Raw genomic sequence first — 15,380 nt, 5'->3', positions numbered from 1 at the left:
TTATTTTGGCCATCTATTCTGTAACCAGTTTTTGTACTTAAAACAATTATATTTGTCTGTATCGTAAAATATTTTTCTTTTAATGTTAGATACGTCTGTACTCAAAACAATTATCTCAGAGCAATTAGTTTATTTGTTTCTTTACCATAATTCTTGCTATCGTGCGTTTCCTGTTTATACTATGGTCGTTATTTACTTTTTATCTAACACTTGATGCTTGTATATCTTGAATCATTTTTTAGTCATTTTCTCGGTTTTTAATACGACTTCTCGGCTTTTAACACAAATTCCTTTTTACTCTATTCTCGGTATTTTAAAGTTACGTTTTTCGGCAAAATTCGGGAAAACTCTTTCATGCCTGCAATCAACTCTGTTTTCGGTATTTTCAAGTTACCCATTACCTATACTCCCCGAGTTTTTCGGCAAAATTTATTCGTAAATAAAATTTGGGAAAACTCTGTAATGCCTGTAATTAATTATCGGATGTGAAGCATACCGAGATTACATATCCAACCTTTGTCAGGCCGAGCAAAGGCAGTGGATCAGACCGCACTTTCAACTCCCCTTGAGGTCCATTATTATTCCATTTCATTCTTTTTTCCTCACTTGAACGACCGAGTCAGCTAGCTAGGCTGTGATCAGATCGTATCGAAAGTAGGTAGAGTTATTGTATTTCATGGGTACTAAAACAGTTTACAATGCTAGTAAATACCATAAACATACGTATGACAACATGTCATCTAAATTTATACCACACAAAATAGAACACATTAAACTTTATATGAAATACTTCTTTAACACACTAGCGTTCCAAACATTCTTCAGGGGTATTCCTTCTAGGGTTATTAGCCGATAAGACCCTTGCCAAAGTGTTTCATATATTTGGTAAGGCCCCTCCCAGGTTGCAGTAAATTTACCCTCTGCGTTCCCTTTGCCGGTTGCGGCCGTTCTACGCAAAACTAAATCACCATCTTCCATGGGCCGATAATTGACGCGCCGATTATAAGCATGGCTCATCCGGTTTTTGTATGCAGCAGATTTTATGGCGGCCGTCAGCCTCACTTGCGATAGAAAATCCAATTGTTGTCGAAGCAACAAATCATTTTGACTTTCGCAGAAGTGTTGTACCCGAAAAGTAGGTAGTCCCACTTCCGCCGGAACCACTGATTCTGAGCCGAAAGCAAGGTTAAAAGGTGATTCCCCCGTAGTTTCTCTTGTTTTCGTACGGTTCGCCCACAAAATCTCAGGTATCAGATCCGCCCACAAGCCTTTGGCGTCTTCTACTTTTTTCTTAACTGCCCCCAGTATCTGCTTGTTAGCGGCCTCAGCTTGGTCGTTTGACTGCGGGTGACATACCACCGCATACGCAAACTTCACTTTGTATATGCTTAGAAAGTTCTTTACCGGACTACAGTCAAATTGTGAGCCGTGATCAAACACCATTGCAGTCGACAATCCGAACCGAGTAAAGATGCTCTTCTAGATGAATTTTTTTACTTCATTCGCTGTAATCTTTGCTACCGATTCCGCTTCTATCCACTTGGTGAAGTAGTCTATCCCTATAATAAAAAACTTACGGCCACCCGTTGCCGACGTGAACGCCCCGATAATGTCCATTCCCCACTGAGCAAACGAAATTGGGTTAAGAATAGGTGTTAAATCATTTGGAGGTTGATTAATCACCGGCCCATATTTCTGGCATTTATCACATTTTTTAACGTACTCCATGGTGTCTGCATTCATTGTCGGCCAATAGTAGCCCCGTTTCATTGCCTCCAAGGACATTGACCGACCCCCCGCATGATTACCGCAATCACCCTCGTGTATTTCTTCAATCATCCTTGCCGATTCATACGCTGTTATACACCTTCGCAACGGTAGCTAAAACCCCCGTTTATACAACGTGCCCCGAAACATAATAAACCAGACGCTGTCTTTCTTGATCTTTCTTGCCTCCATCTTATCGGCAAGAAGGACGTTATGTACTTTGTAAGCTAAGATTTCGTCATACCATTCTCGACCTTCACTTGTACAATATACATCCTTAGGAGGCTGCTCATCAATACTCCTTTCTTTCAAAATTTCTACCATCACTTTCCTCTCTAAATCGTTAAAGCTTGAACTTGCAAGTTTAGCCAATGCGTCTGCCTGCGTGTTCATCGCTCGAGGAACCAATTTTATGTCGAAATACTCTAGATTAGATGTAACACTCTTGAGTTTTTCCAGATATGCCTTCATGCTCGGCTCTCGAGTTTCGTAAGTGCCATTGAACTGATTTGCTACCAGTTGCGAGTCAGTTGTCATCTCAATACGTTTTTCTTCCGAGGATATATGCATAGCTGTATCCCTGCCAAGGCTGCTTCATATTCTGCCTCATTATTCGAGGCTTTGAATTTGAACTTGACAGCATACTCAAACACATCTCCCTGGGGAGAGACCATAATTACTCTAGCCCCTGAGCCGGTTGAAGCAGACGAGCCGTCAACTGATACTTTCCATGTGCCGATACTCCCCTCTTCTTCATAATAAGATGTTTCTACAATGAAGTCAGACAAGGCTTGGGCTTTGATTGATACCCTTGGTTTATACATAATAACGTATTCGGACAATTCAATCGCCCATTTAAGCAGGCGGCCAAACGTTTCCATCTTCTGCAAAGACTTCTCTAACGGCTGATTCGTTAAAATATCAATTGCATGTGCATCAAAGTAAGGACGCAACTTTCGTGCGGCCACAACTACTGCGTACGCGATCTTCTCTACTAACGAGTACCGTCTCTCGGCAGCATTTAAAACGTGGCTCACAAAGTAAATTGACAGTTGGATTTTTTGTCGTTCTACTAGGAGCACCGCTGCTACCGTCTTTGCTGATGCGGAGATATAAAGCTGTAATATTTCTCCCTGTTCTGGTCTTGCGACAGTGGGTAAGAACCCCAAGTGATTTTTCAAAGCCTGGAATGCCTTGGATTGCTCCTTCCCCCATACGAACAGCTTGTTCTAGCGCAAGATCACGAAGAACGGTAAGGCTTTGTCAGCTGACTTGCTGATGAATCTCGTCAACGCAACCATTCGACCAGAGCTTTTGCACATTTTTTATGCACTTTGGTTCTGGTAAACTAAGAATTGCCTCGATCTTATCGGGGTTAGCGTCTATCCCCCTTTCACTCACCATGAACCCGAGAAACTTTCCTGACCGAACGTCGAACACACACTTCTCCGGATTCAACTTCATCTGGTAACGCCGAAGAGTTTCAAAAGTTTCTCTCAAATCGGCAACGTGATCTGTAGCCAAACGACTTTTCACAATTGAATCATCCACATACACTTCTACATTCCTTCCTTTTCTGGTTCGCGAATACCTTGTCGACCAGCTTTTGATACGTAGCCCCTGCATTTCTTAACCCAAACGGCATAGCCCTGTAACAGAAAACCCCGGAATCGGTAATGAATGCTGCCTTGGTTCGATCTGGCTCATATAAGCTGACGTGATGATACCCGGAGAAAGCGTCCATGAAACTCAACAGTTCGTGACCAGAAGTGGAATATACCAATTTGTCTATCCTTGGCAAGGGATAGCAATCTTTCGGGCAGGCTCTGTTCAAGTCCGTAAAATCCACGCACATTCTCCACTTCCCTGACGGCTTCTTAACCATAACCACATTTGCTAACCATTCGGGATACGTGCAGGGTTCGATAAACCCTTCCGCTAGCAATTTATTTACCTCCGACTTAATAGCCTCTATTTTCTCTGTCGAGAAGTTCCTTTTCTTCTGTCGAACAGGTCTTGCTCTCCTGTCGACATTAAGTTTATGTACTATAACGTCGGGATGTATCCCAGGCATCTCGTCTGCCGAGAAAGCAAACACATCAGCACTTTCTCGTAACAATTCCACCAAATGGCAGCACGTGTCGACATCCATATCGGATCCAACACGCACTACCCTCCCGGGAACCCCGGGCCGCAATTCGATCTCTACGGTCTCGCCTCCCGGGGAAGGATGTGGCGCAGTTACCGGCCAAGTATCGAAATTTTCCATGGCCAAGTCATGTGTAGAGGGAACTCGCTCTCGCTTGGATGGTGTCTGTTCGCAAGTAGGTTGTCGGCTTGACTGCTTTAGTGCTGAAACATAACATTCTCTTGCCATAGTTTGACTCCCCCGTACGTGTTCTGTCGTTCCAACGTTGGATATATATACCATCGTTAAGTGGTATGTCGAGACTACAGCTTGCATGTCATGAATTAAAGGCCTACCGACAATAGCGTTGTAGGCGGATGGCTCATCAATCACTAAAAACTCCGCCATAACGTCTCTTACTGCCGGACCTTCTCCCATTCGAACCTGAAGAACTATACTACCCTCAGGTCTTACCGTTGATCCGTTGAAACCTATCACGGGATAGGACACTGGCGTTAAGTATTTTCGGCCAATTCTCATGGCATCAAAAACTCTAGCAAATAAGATATTGGCGGAGCTTCCGCCATCAACGAGTGCTCGCTTGATATCTGCTCCATTAACCGTCAATATCAGTACCAACGGATCGTCATGAGGGAAGACTATTCCCTTAGCATCTTCCTCCGAAAAGGATATCGAAAGCATGGGAGAAGGTCGGGGTCGTTCCTCTACGCTCAATGCGTTCACTAGGTGCCGGTATTCCGACAAACTTTTCTTCGCCCCGCTTACGGAACCCCCGTATACTGGTCCTCCGGTAATAACATCGATTGTTATTTTGCGCCCTGTCGGATTACCTCCCTGTCTGGATGTTTCCGCATGATTCTGTCTGTAGGCATCATCTTGCATTGATGAATTTCCCTGCTTTCGGTACTCGGTTTGCCTGGGCTGTGCATTTTGCTGCCGGCTGGGACCTGCTTTAGTACGATACTGAGATAATCGCCCTTTCCTTATGAGATCTTCAATGTTCTCTTTTAATTGAACACATTCTTCGGTGTAATGACCGATATCTCTATGAAACATGCAGTATTTCTTCACGTCCCGGCCCTTCGTTATCATCAGCGTCGGCCGACTCCAATCTTCCTTATTCTGGTTTATTGAATAAATTGCCGTCCTCGGGGTATTTAACTGCGTATAGCTGCTATAACGGCCCAATCCCCTTGCCGGCCTTCCAGATCTCTATTGGCCTTGTGGCTGTAACCTGCTTACCCCACCCATCTGGGCGTTTGGGCTATTATCATTTTGCCTTCTGGAGGGTTCTGCTGACGATATTTGACGGCTCGTTTTCAGCAATTCCTCACTTTTTATGTATTCGTGAGCCTTGGCAAATGCTACCCCTAAATTTGGGAAAGACTTCCGCAACATATATTTTTTGAAATCGTTGTCACCCAGCCCATTCATCAATGCCATCACGGCAATTTCTTGCTGTAATTTTGGTATGGTATTAGCCTCGTTGTTGAAGCACCTAATGAAATCTCTGAGTGATTCCTCTTTTCGTTGCTGAATAGCCATGAGCTCACCAGATATCCTCTGTCTTGCACTATTACTTATGTATTGACCCGTGAACAACTCCACCAGGGTCTCAAAGCAGTCAATTGACCCCGGCTCTAAATTGGAGAACCAATCCGAAGCTGCCCTGGTAAGGGTCGTGGGGAAAACTTTACACCATACAACATCGGTGTCGGTATATAGTAACATGTGACTCTCAAAAGCTGCTACATACCGCTTAGGGTCCCCCTTACTGTCATAAGTACAGGATGGCATCTTTATTTTCTCCATCTACTGGTCAAGTATCTCTTGTGTGAATGGAGATATCCTGGGCCTGATGATCACCCTGGCTGTCCGCCTTTCCAATCCACTGGAAACCTCATGCCGATAAGAACCTGAATCCCCCACTTGGGCGCCTCGTGTGATTTGGCGCTCAGCCGGTATGGTCTCTCGGCCCCGGCTTCTTTGACGGTTGTTGCTGTCCCGCCTGATTGAACTGACTCTCAAGGTTCACAATTAGCGGCTTTGCCGGTACATCACCCAATACCTCCCCTGCTGTCAACTCGGCTTCCTTTCTTTTCTTAGACATAGCCCGCATAACCTTAGCCGTTATCTCTAGTTCCTCTGGGGTAAACCCTTCCAAAGGATATGGGGTTACTGCCCTATTGCAGTCGGGCGTTATTGGCATGTTTGTTGTGTTGCCGTGAAGGAGATGAGTTTCATCTTCGACCACGATTTCTGGTAAGCTGTTTACAGTTCTATTCGCGTTAGCATTAAAAATACTGCTATCGTATTGTCGGTTTTCAACTTCCGGTACTGGTACGGTAGTTTCCTTACTTCCTTCCATGACTGTGTGAGGTTCTGTTGGACGATAGAAGTTATTACTTTCCCCTCCTTCTAGCGCCAATTGTTCCTGCTGAATTCTGCTTCCGTCAACGTCCGAGGGCTAGTAATGGTTTTCCGTCCAATTGCACACCTACACAGCCAATACAAATTAGCTAGCTTGGGGGTTATCCGGGAATAACCACTCCGATGCTAAAGTCAGTACCTTTGTGAGAAGAAAGAGAAAGAAGAGAGAATGAAGAGAGAGAAAGTGTTTTTAGAGAGAGAGATTCTACCTTTGAAATGGGGATTTGCTTGGGTATTTATAGAGACACAACCAAGCAGGTGCCACCCATAGAGATAGGTGGCACACCGACCTTATAGGCAGCAGGTGCCTACGTGGCCCCAAGCAACTCTCCACGTGCCAGAGAGACATGCTACGTGACGAGAAGCAATTCTCCACGTGGCATAGAGTGATGCCGGTAAGGACCATGGTTTTATTCGCCGATTAATGAAGGATATTACCGGTTTATGAAGGATATTACCGGCATATAAAGGTTGCTACCGTTATATCCCGTACAGAATCTACTTCTTTATAGCTCTAGAACATATAATGGCGTAGGGGTGTAACATAATCTGTTGTACGGTTGATTTCTCCATGTATAATATAGGAGTTAATAAAATCGGCTTTTCAATATATAAGACGAGAGGAAATAAAATTGACTTCTTGATATATAAGACAGGAGGAAATTAAACCAAAGCGTGGGAAAAGATCTTTTATATCACCCATAAGAAGTTGGCATACTCTATAATCTTTACTTTATTTCACGAGCTTAATAAGTTGATACAAAGTGTAACATCAACCTGAGCTACGCTTGAAGTAATATCCGAACTTAATAATAATGATTACTCTATCATTTTCTCGATGGATAAATCAATATTTCCTTCATTTTTTTATAGTTGCAACACTTCTCTAAAATAAAAATGTCACCATAGCAACACACTATAAAAGGAAGATTTTTATGGTGAAAATCGTATAAGTACCTTTATTTAAATCTCATGGGTCACTTGATTATACTCCTAACAACCTTTTAATTGAAGGAAATGTGTCCTCGACTCTCGTGCAATTACTAATATAATATGGATCGTATTATGGAGATAATAAGTTCGTTTAGTTGGGTCGTCTTTACGTCTTGCTAGAGACCAATATTGATCATTGGGTTAAACCAATGCCAACTAAATGGATCATATGAGGTCACACGTTACAGTGTTAGGTCGAACATGAATACCGAGTCCAAAAGTTGGGCTTAGTGAATGACTGGCCATAAGGAGTAAGATAGGAATAAGTCTTGCCCTAATTAGATAATATGATTATATATAATAAAGGGTTTGGGGAAAAATAAAACAGACGTTCATCTCTCAAAAAGAAACAACGTAATATTTTTCCCTTCCTCTCTCTCTACAACCGGTTATAAGTTCTCCATAGAAGAGGAGATTAATTCTCTCCCGTCCAACTAGCATTGGTGGAGGTTCGATCTACACTTGTGGACCAATATTAGAGGAGCAACAACTGGGGCTCTAATCTAAGCAAGAAGGTAGAGGAAAGCTTGGGAATTCACGAATCAAAGTTTAATTCTAAACTATTATGTGATCCTTTATTTGTATATGCATGAGATCCTGTTTAGGTGCGCATGAATGAGATTCATGAAATTCCGCTAAGAGTACCTAAAACCCTACACTAATCTCATTTTAAGTGTATATTATAATATGTGCTATCCACATTTGTTAAATAACGTGATAAAGTGTTTGTTGTAACAATAGAAAAAATGGAGGAAGTATAGTGTAAAAATAGTGTACAAATGTCAAAAGGATCAAAGATTTTTTTTTTTAATTCTAGTAATAAAAAATCATGGACCATAGGCTATTTACAAACCCAAAGATTGGCCTTTTATTGTGTGGGCTTTATTGTCCATTTGAAAAACCCACTCTTTTCCGTCTTCTTCAATCTCCAACAGTTTTCATTTTTCCACTGTAATAAACCCTAACCAAATCAAATCAAATCAAACCCAGAAATCAATTTCTCCATCCTCCATTTTCAAAGCTCAAAAGAAGAAAAATGCGTTCAGTAATCACCAGAATCCCATCAAAATACCTTGTAAAACGCTTCATTCCATCAATTTCTCCCTCAACCCACTCTCTTTCTACATCAACTGAATCCAAACCCCAGAAATTAGATCGAATCGCAAATGAGCTGCTTTCCCTCAATCCCGTTGAACTTAACGATTACTCTATTCTGTTTGGGATGAAGATGGGCCTTAAGAATGCTGGGTTAGCTGGACTTTCAGCTGGGCCAAGCTCATCCGGGTCAGCCCAGCCCAGTGCAGAGGCTGAGACCAAGGAGAAGACGATGTTCGATGTGAAATTGGAAAAGTTTGATGCAGGGGCGAAGTTAAAGGTGATTAAAGAGGTGAGAAGTTTTACAGAATTGGGGTTGAAGGAAGCAAAAGATTTGGTTGAGAAAACACCTGCATTTGTGAAGAAAGGGGTTACTAAGGAAGAAGGTGAAGCTATTATTGAGAAATTGAAGGCGCTTGGTGCTACTGTCGTTTTGGAATGATTTTGATTTTGTAAGTTTTAATCATTGTAGAATTATTATCGTTATTGTTTATTTTATACAGTATGATGATATGAAAATGGTGATTTTTTTTATTGTCATCATAAATTGAGTTGAAGATTGTTACATGTTGCATTGCATAAATAAGCAATTGAAGTTTTATGATTCTTTGTTGGATGTTTTATTTCAATGTGTGAATGCGCATTTCGAACTTTATATGCTCGTTGTTGGATTTCTTATTTCGCCAATTGTTGCCATATTATTTGAAAGTGCTCGTAGTTGTAACTCTTGTAAGACTTGTAACTGAGGAAATGAACTTAGGATTAGCTTATGGAAAAGAATTTGGCTAGCAAATACAAATAACTGAATAAGTTGTAGTAGCATGTTGTTTTGCGTCCTATTTATGGTTGGACTACTGTGTGAGGCTTATTGGAAGTGTGTTGAGAGCAAGCATGGATGCTGGCAAAATGGATGTTAGACGCTCATTTCATCTCGTGTCCTAGACTCCTAGTCCTGATAGACTGATACTGATGATCCCTTGTATGTGAATAAAAGATTGTTCTTTGATGATTATTATATGGACTAAGGGAGCAGTTGAGATGGTCTATCTGGTTGTACTCGTTCAAGGAAAGATATGGTCCAGTTGCATGGTATTAGGGTTGTTTTAAAAAGGTTCGCTTGATAATGTCTTGAATGTTTAGGATGATTTATACTGAGTGTATATTGGAGCAAAGACAGGTGTTAATATTCTGTGCAATATGAAATCCAGCATTTTTTAAGCCAAATCTTCATCCACCTATGTACATTAAGGAATGTGCTGTAGTTCGTACACCTAAAATAATTTACACGTTCATTATTTTTAAATGTTAGCATCAAACCCTCCAACATTGGGAATTTGGGATTATTTTTTGTCATTTGGATTTTGGAGGATGAAGGCTGGGACAAGTTAGTGTGGATTGTTAAAGCTATGTTTCTTGGACTTGTAGATAATAATTGCATATAAATTCAGATTCAAGAGTTTTACTTTAAATAAGTCTCCTTTGGTTTTCTTGATGTATTTAAAATGGGTATCCTGCTGTCTTCTGAACATGAAATACAAAATATAGATTACTGCCAGTTCAAACTTTTCTGTTAGGTAATTCAGTACCAACTACCAAGTATATGAACTGAATGCTTACTGAGTTCTCCAGCTTGTTGTTGGAGTTTGGGTACTCTTGAAATGCCACGGAAACACCATGATACAATAGTATTTGCTTTAGTCTGGGAAACACCATGATACAATAGTAACTCAAACACTATTGGTTTGTCAAACTTTATTAGAGAGTCTGGGGTTCCTTTAATTTTTGAAAGATCTTCCTCTTTCACCTTGCATACACATACCTAGCATGACTGTAGTTATTTTAGCTGGTTCACATGAATTGGTGCCCTGACGCTTCTTTGAGTAAACATGTGCTTCCAATGCCAACTTTTGGATGTAGTATTGTTTCTATTAAAGAAGAATCATGGCAAAGTCAAATTGCAAACTACCACTCTTGTAATCCTTTGTGTTCTTTTTTTTCTAGGTGTAGGTTGCAAAATTTATAGAAAAGTGCATACCATGACTTATCTATCTCACCCCCAGAGTCATGTAATTGGGAATTAGTCAATGCTTGTGAGTTTTAAGCCTAATTCCTTTTGTTTTGTAGGAGTCGGGCAAAAATTCCAATGAAGGATTACATCCTGTAAGCAACATAACATTCCCTTATAATCTTGTAGGTTGTGATTTTGATTCCTAAGGTACCATTCCCAACCTATGTTACCTGAAATGAGGCAGTCGTGACAACCTTGGGTACATCTCCAAGACTCCAAGTATTAGACTTGGCTGGTTTACGAAAAGAGCCCTCATTATAGAGAAGGAAGGAAGTGCCAAGTGTTCATACCTACGAGTATTGTTGAGTTATAGTAACACACCCAAACTTGTGCTGTTAAATGGGTTCACTTGAGATTTATATATTATCGGTGTGCACACTATTGCAGTTGGTTCATACTGCCCTTCATGAACGAACCAAACATATTGAGGTTAGACTGCCATTTCATCAAAGACAAGGTTCTAGATGGTCTGTTACAGATTTGCTTGTTTCTCATAATTAGTTACTTGAAGTTGGGAATCTACCTTCACAATCCTTACCCCGCTTTTTATTACTAGTGATTCTCCGCTTGGATCGATATCTGGTGTATAAATTAGAACGTTGACTTTTGTATCTTATAAGTAATAGTTGGGACAACATGCTAAGGATGTTTCCTGTACAAATAAAGATATTCTTCCCTTTTTTTGGAGTACATTGAAAATACCATAATGAGAAATTTTTCTGAGCTGAAGATGCCAGTAGTGAAAGTTAGAAGTTCTTTACTAAACATATTATCATAAATTTCAATACAAAGACTTGTTAGAAACCTCATGATTTTTGCTACCTTTGCTTGCATTGCCAAATGTGTCAATGCTTGTAACTGTTAAAGTTCCTAGAACATAACTCAGTTGGATGGAACTTCATAACCACTCTTTATACCAGTAGATCAGGCTAGTAAGAAATTCGAATTCTTTTGCTACAGCATGGATACATGTTTTTTCTTCTGTTCGCTCATGTTTATGTGTGAGAATAATTAGACAGTGTATTAGATGAGTTAGATACTTAGATCCCCTGGTTGTGGGTATAGAGGGTTCCTTGTTCTATAGTCAATAAGTTCATGCACTGCTGGTTCATGTAAGAAAATAATGGTGCTTAAGAGGCCATGTTGTCTGTTTTTGTTAATGCCCTGTTTTTCTGCTAAGAGGTCATCTTGTCTTTTGCAGTTTTATTCTCACGCTTTATGATACAAGTGTGGACTGATGCATACTTCTGCTGGTCTCTCTTGGCCTCCCATCTTCCCATCCCTTTTTGATTTCTCAAACCATTATTTGCTTTCAATAGATCTGTTCAGATTCAGATGCCAACACTTTGCCAGACAATTTAGTCTTTGGCCACTTTCATGTTCCATAGTAGTCTTTGTGCTGATTATAATAATATCAATCATTGACCTTAGCCCTCCTCTACATGTACCTTTTTCTTATTGATTCTTAGAGTAAACGTTGGATATCTGTTGTTGCTTTGTCACAATTCTTGTGTGTGAAACTGTAGAGTTTAGAGACTGGAACTCGGCTTTATGTGCCTACTTATCTCTTATAAAGCTAAGCTGTACATCGATCAAACTCTCACCCGAGATTACAAAACTTGCACACAGCTTCGTGCAGTTGTCGAGCAGGAAGTTTTTTTACAGAAGTCATTACACTTGCTTCTTTTTTCCCCAAATACTCTTTCTAATTATTTGAATTGGAAGCATGAAGCATTCCTTGATGCTTAATACGTCGTTGATTGACTATGAGTTCGAAGTCTATAGTTAGAGATGTGTCTAGCATATGTCATTTTCAGAATAAGAGATGTTGGATGAGAGCATATAACATTCCTTTGCATATACAAGAGCTTTATATTTTGGACGCGGCAAAATGGGATCCACATTCGACAGTTCCACACTGACACTTCGCACGAGTTGGAAACTTCATAGATGATAACGATTGCTGACCCTGATAATCTCATAAAACATACATACGGAGTCTGGAAAAGGCCTTTTTAGTAGCCTTTTCAGCGTTTTAGAGATGTTAAGTCAATTTTGTACCAATGTGTTCATGCTGATTGCTGATACCGTAGTAGTTGGTACCACCCATGCGTTAATAATCTGTCTTTTGACCGTTATCTTCTCCTTATTTGACTCACCTGTACCTTCAAGCCGTCAACCTCAACATTCTATTACTCAATCTTATTTCTGTTAGTTATTTTCGTATTTGATCGATATTTCTGAAGTCCTTTGTTTAATATTCGAATGGGCTAAAATATTTTCATCTATCGCATCATTTTCGATATACCCAATTGCATGATTTGTAACAACTCTTCTATAAGTTTAATTTTAACTTCACTTTTTTTTTTTTTTTTTTTTTTTTTTGACCGGTAAACTACGGGGAGGGGGCCCCATCCTATCACAGGAATGGGGCTGTGAGGAGTCGAACTCCCATCACATGGGGGGAGATGGAGGGACTAACCATCCCCTCACTCCTCTTAATTTTAACTTCACTAAAAACCCTTTGACAAGTCTAAATGCAAAGGATGAGACCTCTTTAAAGGGGTGTTCTTGTACGAAGAAGTAGGTGTCAAGCAAAACATCCACTAACATAAAATTATACAGTAAAATACATCTGCACGAATGCGGAATGAGTGAATCACCTTTGTTGGGCAGCTAATAAATGGTACAGTAGCAATTTTAGTCACCAAAAGCGAATGTACCTAGAAATAGGTAGTCCATGTCTCAATTGTATGAATGAGATCATCCCACAATTATTGTACTTAATTACCCATTATAATAATCAAAATGATAGATTGAGGGGGCCTGATAAATATTTGGTCCCAAATAAGCCCAAGTAAAGTGGGTCCATATACCACTTCAACGTTTGGATCAACACGCAAGGAAGTCGTTTCAACTTAACTATAAGTCTCTCGTAAAAAGCCATAGAAAGACATTAATGACCAAGAGATATCTTCCATTTGGAGCATAACCCAATTCTAATCTAAATTAATTAGTTTTTATATGCATTAGCTGAGAATATGAGATTATCATTTAACCAACATAGAAAAAGAAGTGGGCCTAAAAACCAAACATCACTCAATGGGCCACAATGGCTAATTGACAAGACCTATAATTATAAATTACTGATATACGATCTTAATTTTGTTTGCCAAAGCAAAGGATTCTTGTGTCGGCCAGCTAATTACTCATTTTAGTATTTAACTCAAAACCTTCTCATTTCCTCCTTTCATTTTCATCCTACAACACTTTCATACACATTTTTCTCACCCAAAAAAAAATGGGAAATTGCGCGTGTGCAATCAAAGATTACTACACCAACACCACCACCTCAACACCAGTTTATCACCACCGTCGACAACGTCGTCTCGAGGCCGAAGCCACGAAGACAACAGAGCAAAAAACCATGATTAAGGTTGTTACAACAACAGGCGGAATCATGGAATTGTATTCACCAATTACAGTTGAACAAATAACCTCAGAGTTTCCAAACCACGGAATATTCCTTAACCCGAACCCTGCCTCCAACCCTCCTATGTTACACAATGACAACCTCTGCCCCGGTCAACTTTACTACCTCCTCCCTCTTAACCTCCCCTCCTCTGTCGCGACAGAGACCGACACAAGTAACTATAACGTATCCACACCGTACAGAATGTCAGTCGATACGACAGGTACAAGAGTAGTGTACAAGAATCAACCAGACACGGATGTTGTCCCAAGGAATGATAACGGTTCCGGTGTTTGGAAGGTAAGGTTGGTTATAAACCCGGAGCATTTGTCTGAGATTTTGTCTCAAGATAACAAAACTCAGCAATTGATCGAAAGTGTTAGGACCGTTGCTAAGTGTGGCAGTGGGAATGCAACCAATGGTGGTGCTAAAACGTCGTCGTCGCTGTCGTTGTCGTCGTCTGCCGGGAGTTCAAGCACCCCTAATAATTCCGATCAATGTAGTGTGTCTAGTTGAATTGTATACATGACATGATCTCTAATTTTAATATTGATTCATATTATGTAGGAGGTCTGTCTATGTCAAATGGTTAGATGTTAGGAAAATTAATACATACAACATTACTACTATTAATTTTGTAGTAATTATTATTTAATTTGATTTATGGATTTACATGTACTTTTAAAAAGGATTTTTTTTATACAATTGAAAGCATAGAAGAATCATGGCGAGTTCGTATGATATTGATATTGTATTTTGTATAGGTATGTGACAATTAAATTCAAAAGAGAAAAATTAATATGTCGTTATTTATAGTGGTTTATTTATACATTATAGAGTTATTTTATATGGATTGCTAATGTAAAATATGATAAATTGATAATGATGTCTCATCAGATGGTAGATGAGACTTTAAAATGTATGTAAAATTCTAATACTTACCTCAAAATAATAGGTATTCTAGTGTTTGTGTTCCATATAGTTTTAACCTTTATATGCTCAATATGTAAAAATTTAAATTTTTTTTTAATTAATTTTGTCATTTTAGTTGTCAAATTTGAGTATGTGGATACCATGGAGTATAAAAGTAAAAAGAACTACTACAGTAGCATTATTGAAAATCAAGGGGATTAGGGGACAAATATAAAAAAGCAAATTGTATTATCAGAAAAGATAGTACTATGTATGTGATGATTGTGATCAGTAAAAAGATTGCAATAATTAAAATTACCTTAAGTGCACGATCACAATCAATATTATTTTATACATTTAATCCAAGATTACACAACTATGGGGATAATATTCTTTCTGTTTTTATGTGGATATATTACCTCAATTATATTATAATGAAATAAATAATAATCAACAAGATCCTCTGTATATAATAATCCAATTTCAATTTAATC

General features: G+C 39.6%; 4 protein-coding genes across 5 annotated transcripts; 2 read left to right on the top strand and 2 right to left on the bottom strand.

The window, feature by feature from the left end:
- Window positions 1-2,300: 2,300 nt before the first annotated feature.
- On the bottom strand, window positions 2,301-5,008 carry LOC110714389. Its single transcript, XM_021892896.1, has 3 exons — window positions 3,331-5,008; window positions 3,169-3,281; window positions 2,301-2,996 (listed from the first exon to the last, which is right to left on the bottom strand). Exons 1-3 carry the CDS (start codon window positions 5,006-5,008, stop codon window positions 2,301-2,303), a joined length of 2,487 nt encoding a protein of 828 aa, XP_021748588.1.
- Window positions 5,009-5,128: 120 nt separating this feature from the next.
- LOC110714388 lies at window positions 5,129-5,728 on the bottom strand. The gene has a single exon (XM_021892894.1). It carries the CDS (start codon window positions 5,726-5,728, stop codon window positions 5,129-5,131), a length of 600 nt encoding a protein of 199 aa, XP_021748586.1.
- A 2,500-nt stretch (window positions 5,729-8,228) lies between these two features.
- Window positions 8,229-11,231, top strand: LOC110714442 (50S ribosomal protein L7/L12-like). Of its 2 annotated transcripts, none has more exons than XM_021892953.1 (2): window positions 8,229-8,886; window positions 10,629-11,231. In XM_021892953.1, the coding sequence occupies exon 1, from the start codon at window positions 8,376-8,378 to the stop codon at window positions 8,874-8,876; it is 501 nt and encodes a 166-aa protein (XP_021748645.1). In that variant the 5' UTR covers window positions 8,229-8,375; the 3' UTR covers window positions 8,877-8,886; window positions 10,629-11,231. The 2 variants fall into 2 exon arrangements, with proteins under 2 accessions (XP_021748645.1, XP_021748644.1); XM_021892952.1 differs by having other exon boundaries at window positions 10,559-11,231.
- Window positions 11,232-13,629: 2,398 nt separating this feature from the next.
- On the top strand, window positions 13,630-14,774 carry LOC110714176. The gene has a single exon (XM_021892656.1). The coding sequence runs from the start codon at window positions 13,804-13,806 to the stop codon at window positions 14,488-14,490; it is 687 nt and encodes a 228-aa protein (XP_021748348.1). The 5' UTR covers window positions 13,630-13,803; the 3' UTR covers window positions 14,491-14,774.
- The last annotated feature ends 606 nt before the right edge of the window (window positions 14,775-15,380 follow it).

This window comes from Chenopodium quinoa, unplaced genomic scaffold (assembly GCF_001683475.1).
Source record: "Chenopodium quinoa cultivar QQ74 unplaced genomic scaffold, ASM168347v1, whole genome shotgun sequence".
Classification (NCBI taxonomy): Eukaryota; Viridiplantae; Streptophyta; class Magnoliopsida; order Caryophyllales; family Amaranthaceae; genus Chenopodium; species Chenopodium quinoa.
This window is presented reverse-complemented; position numbering and strand designations above follow the sequence as displayed.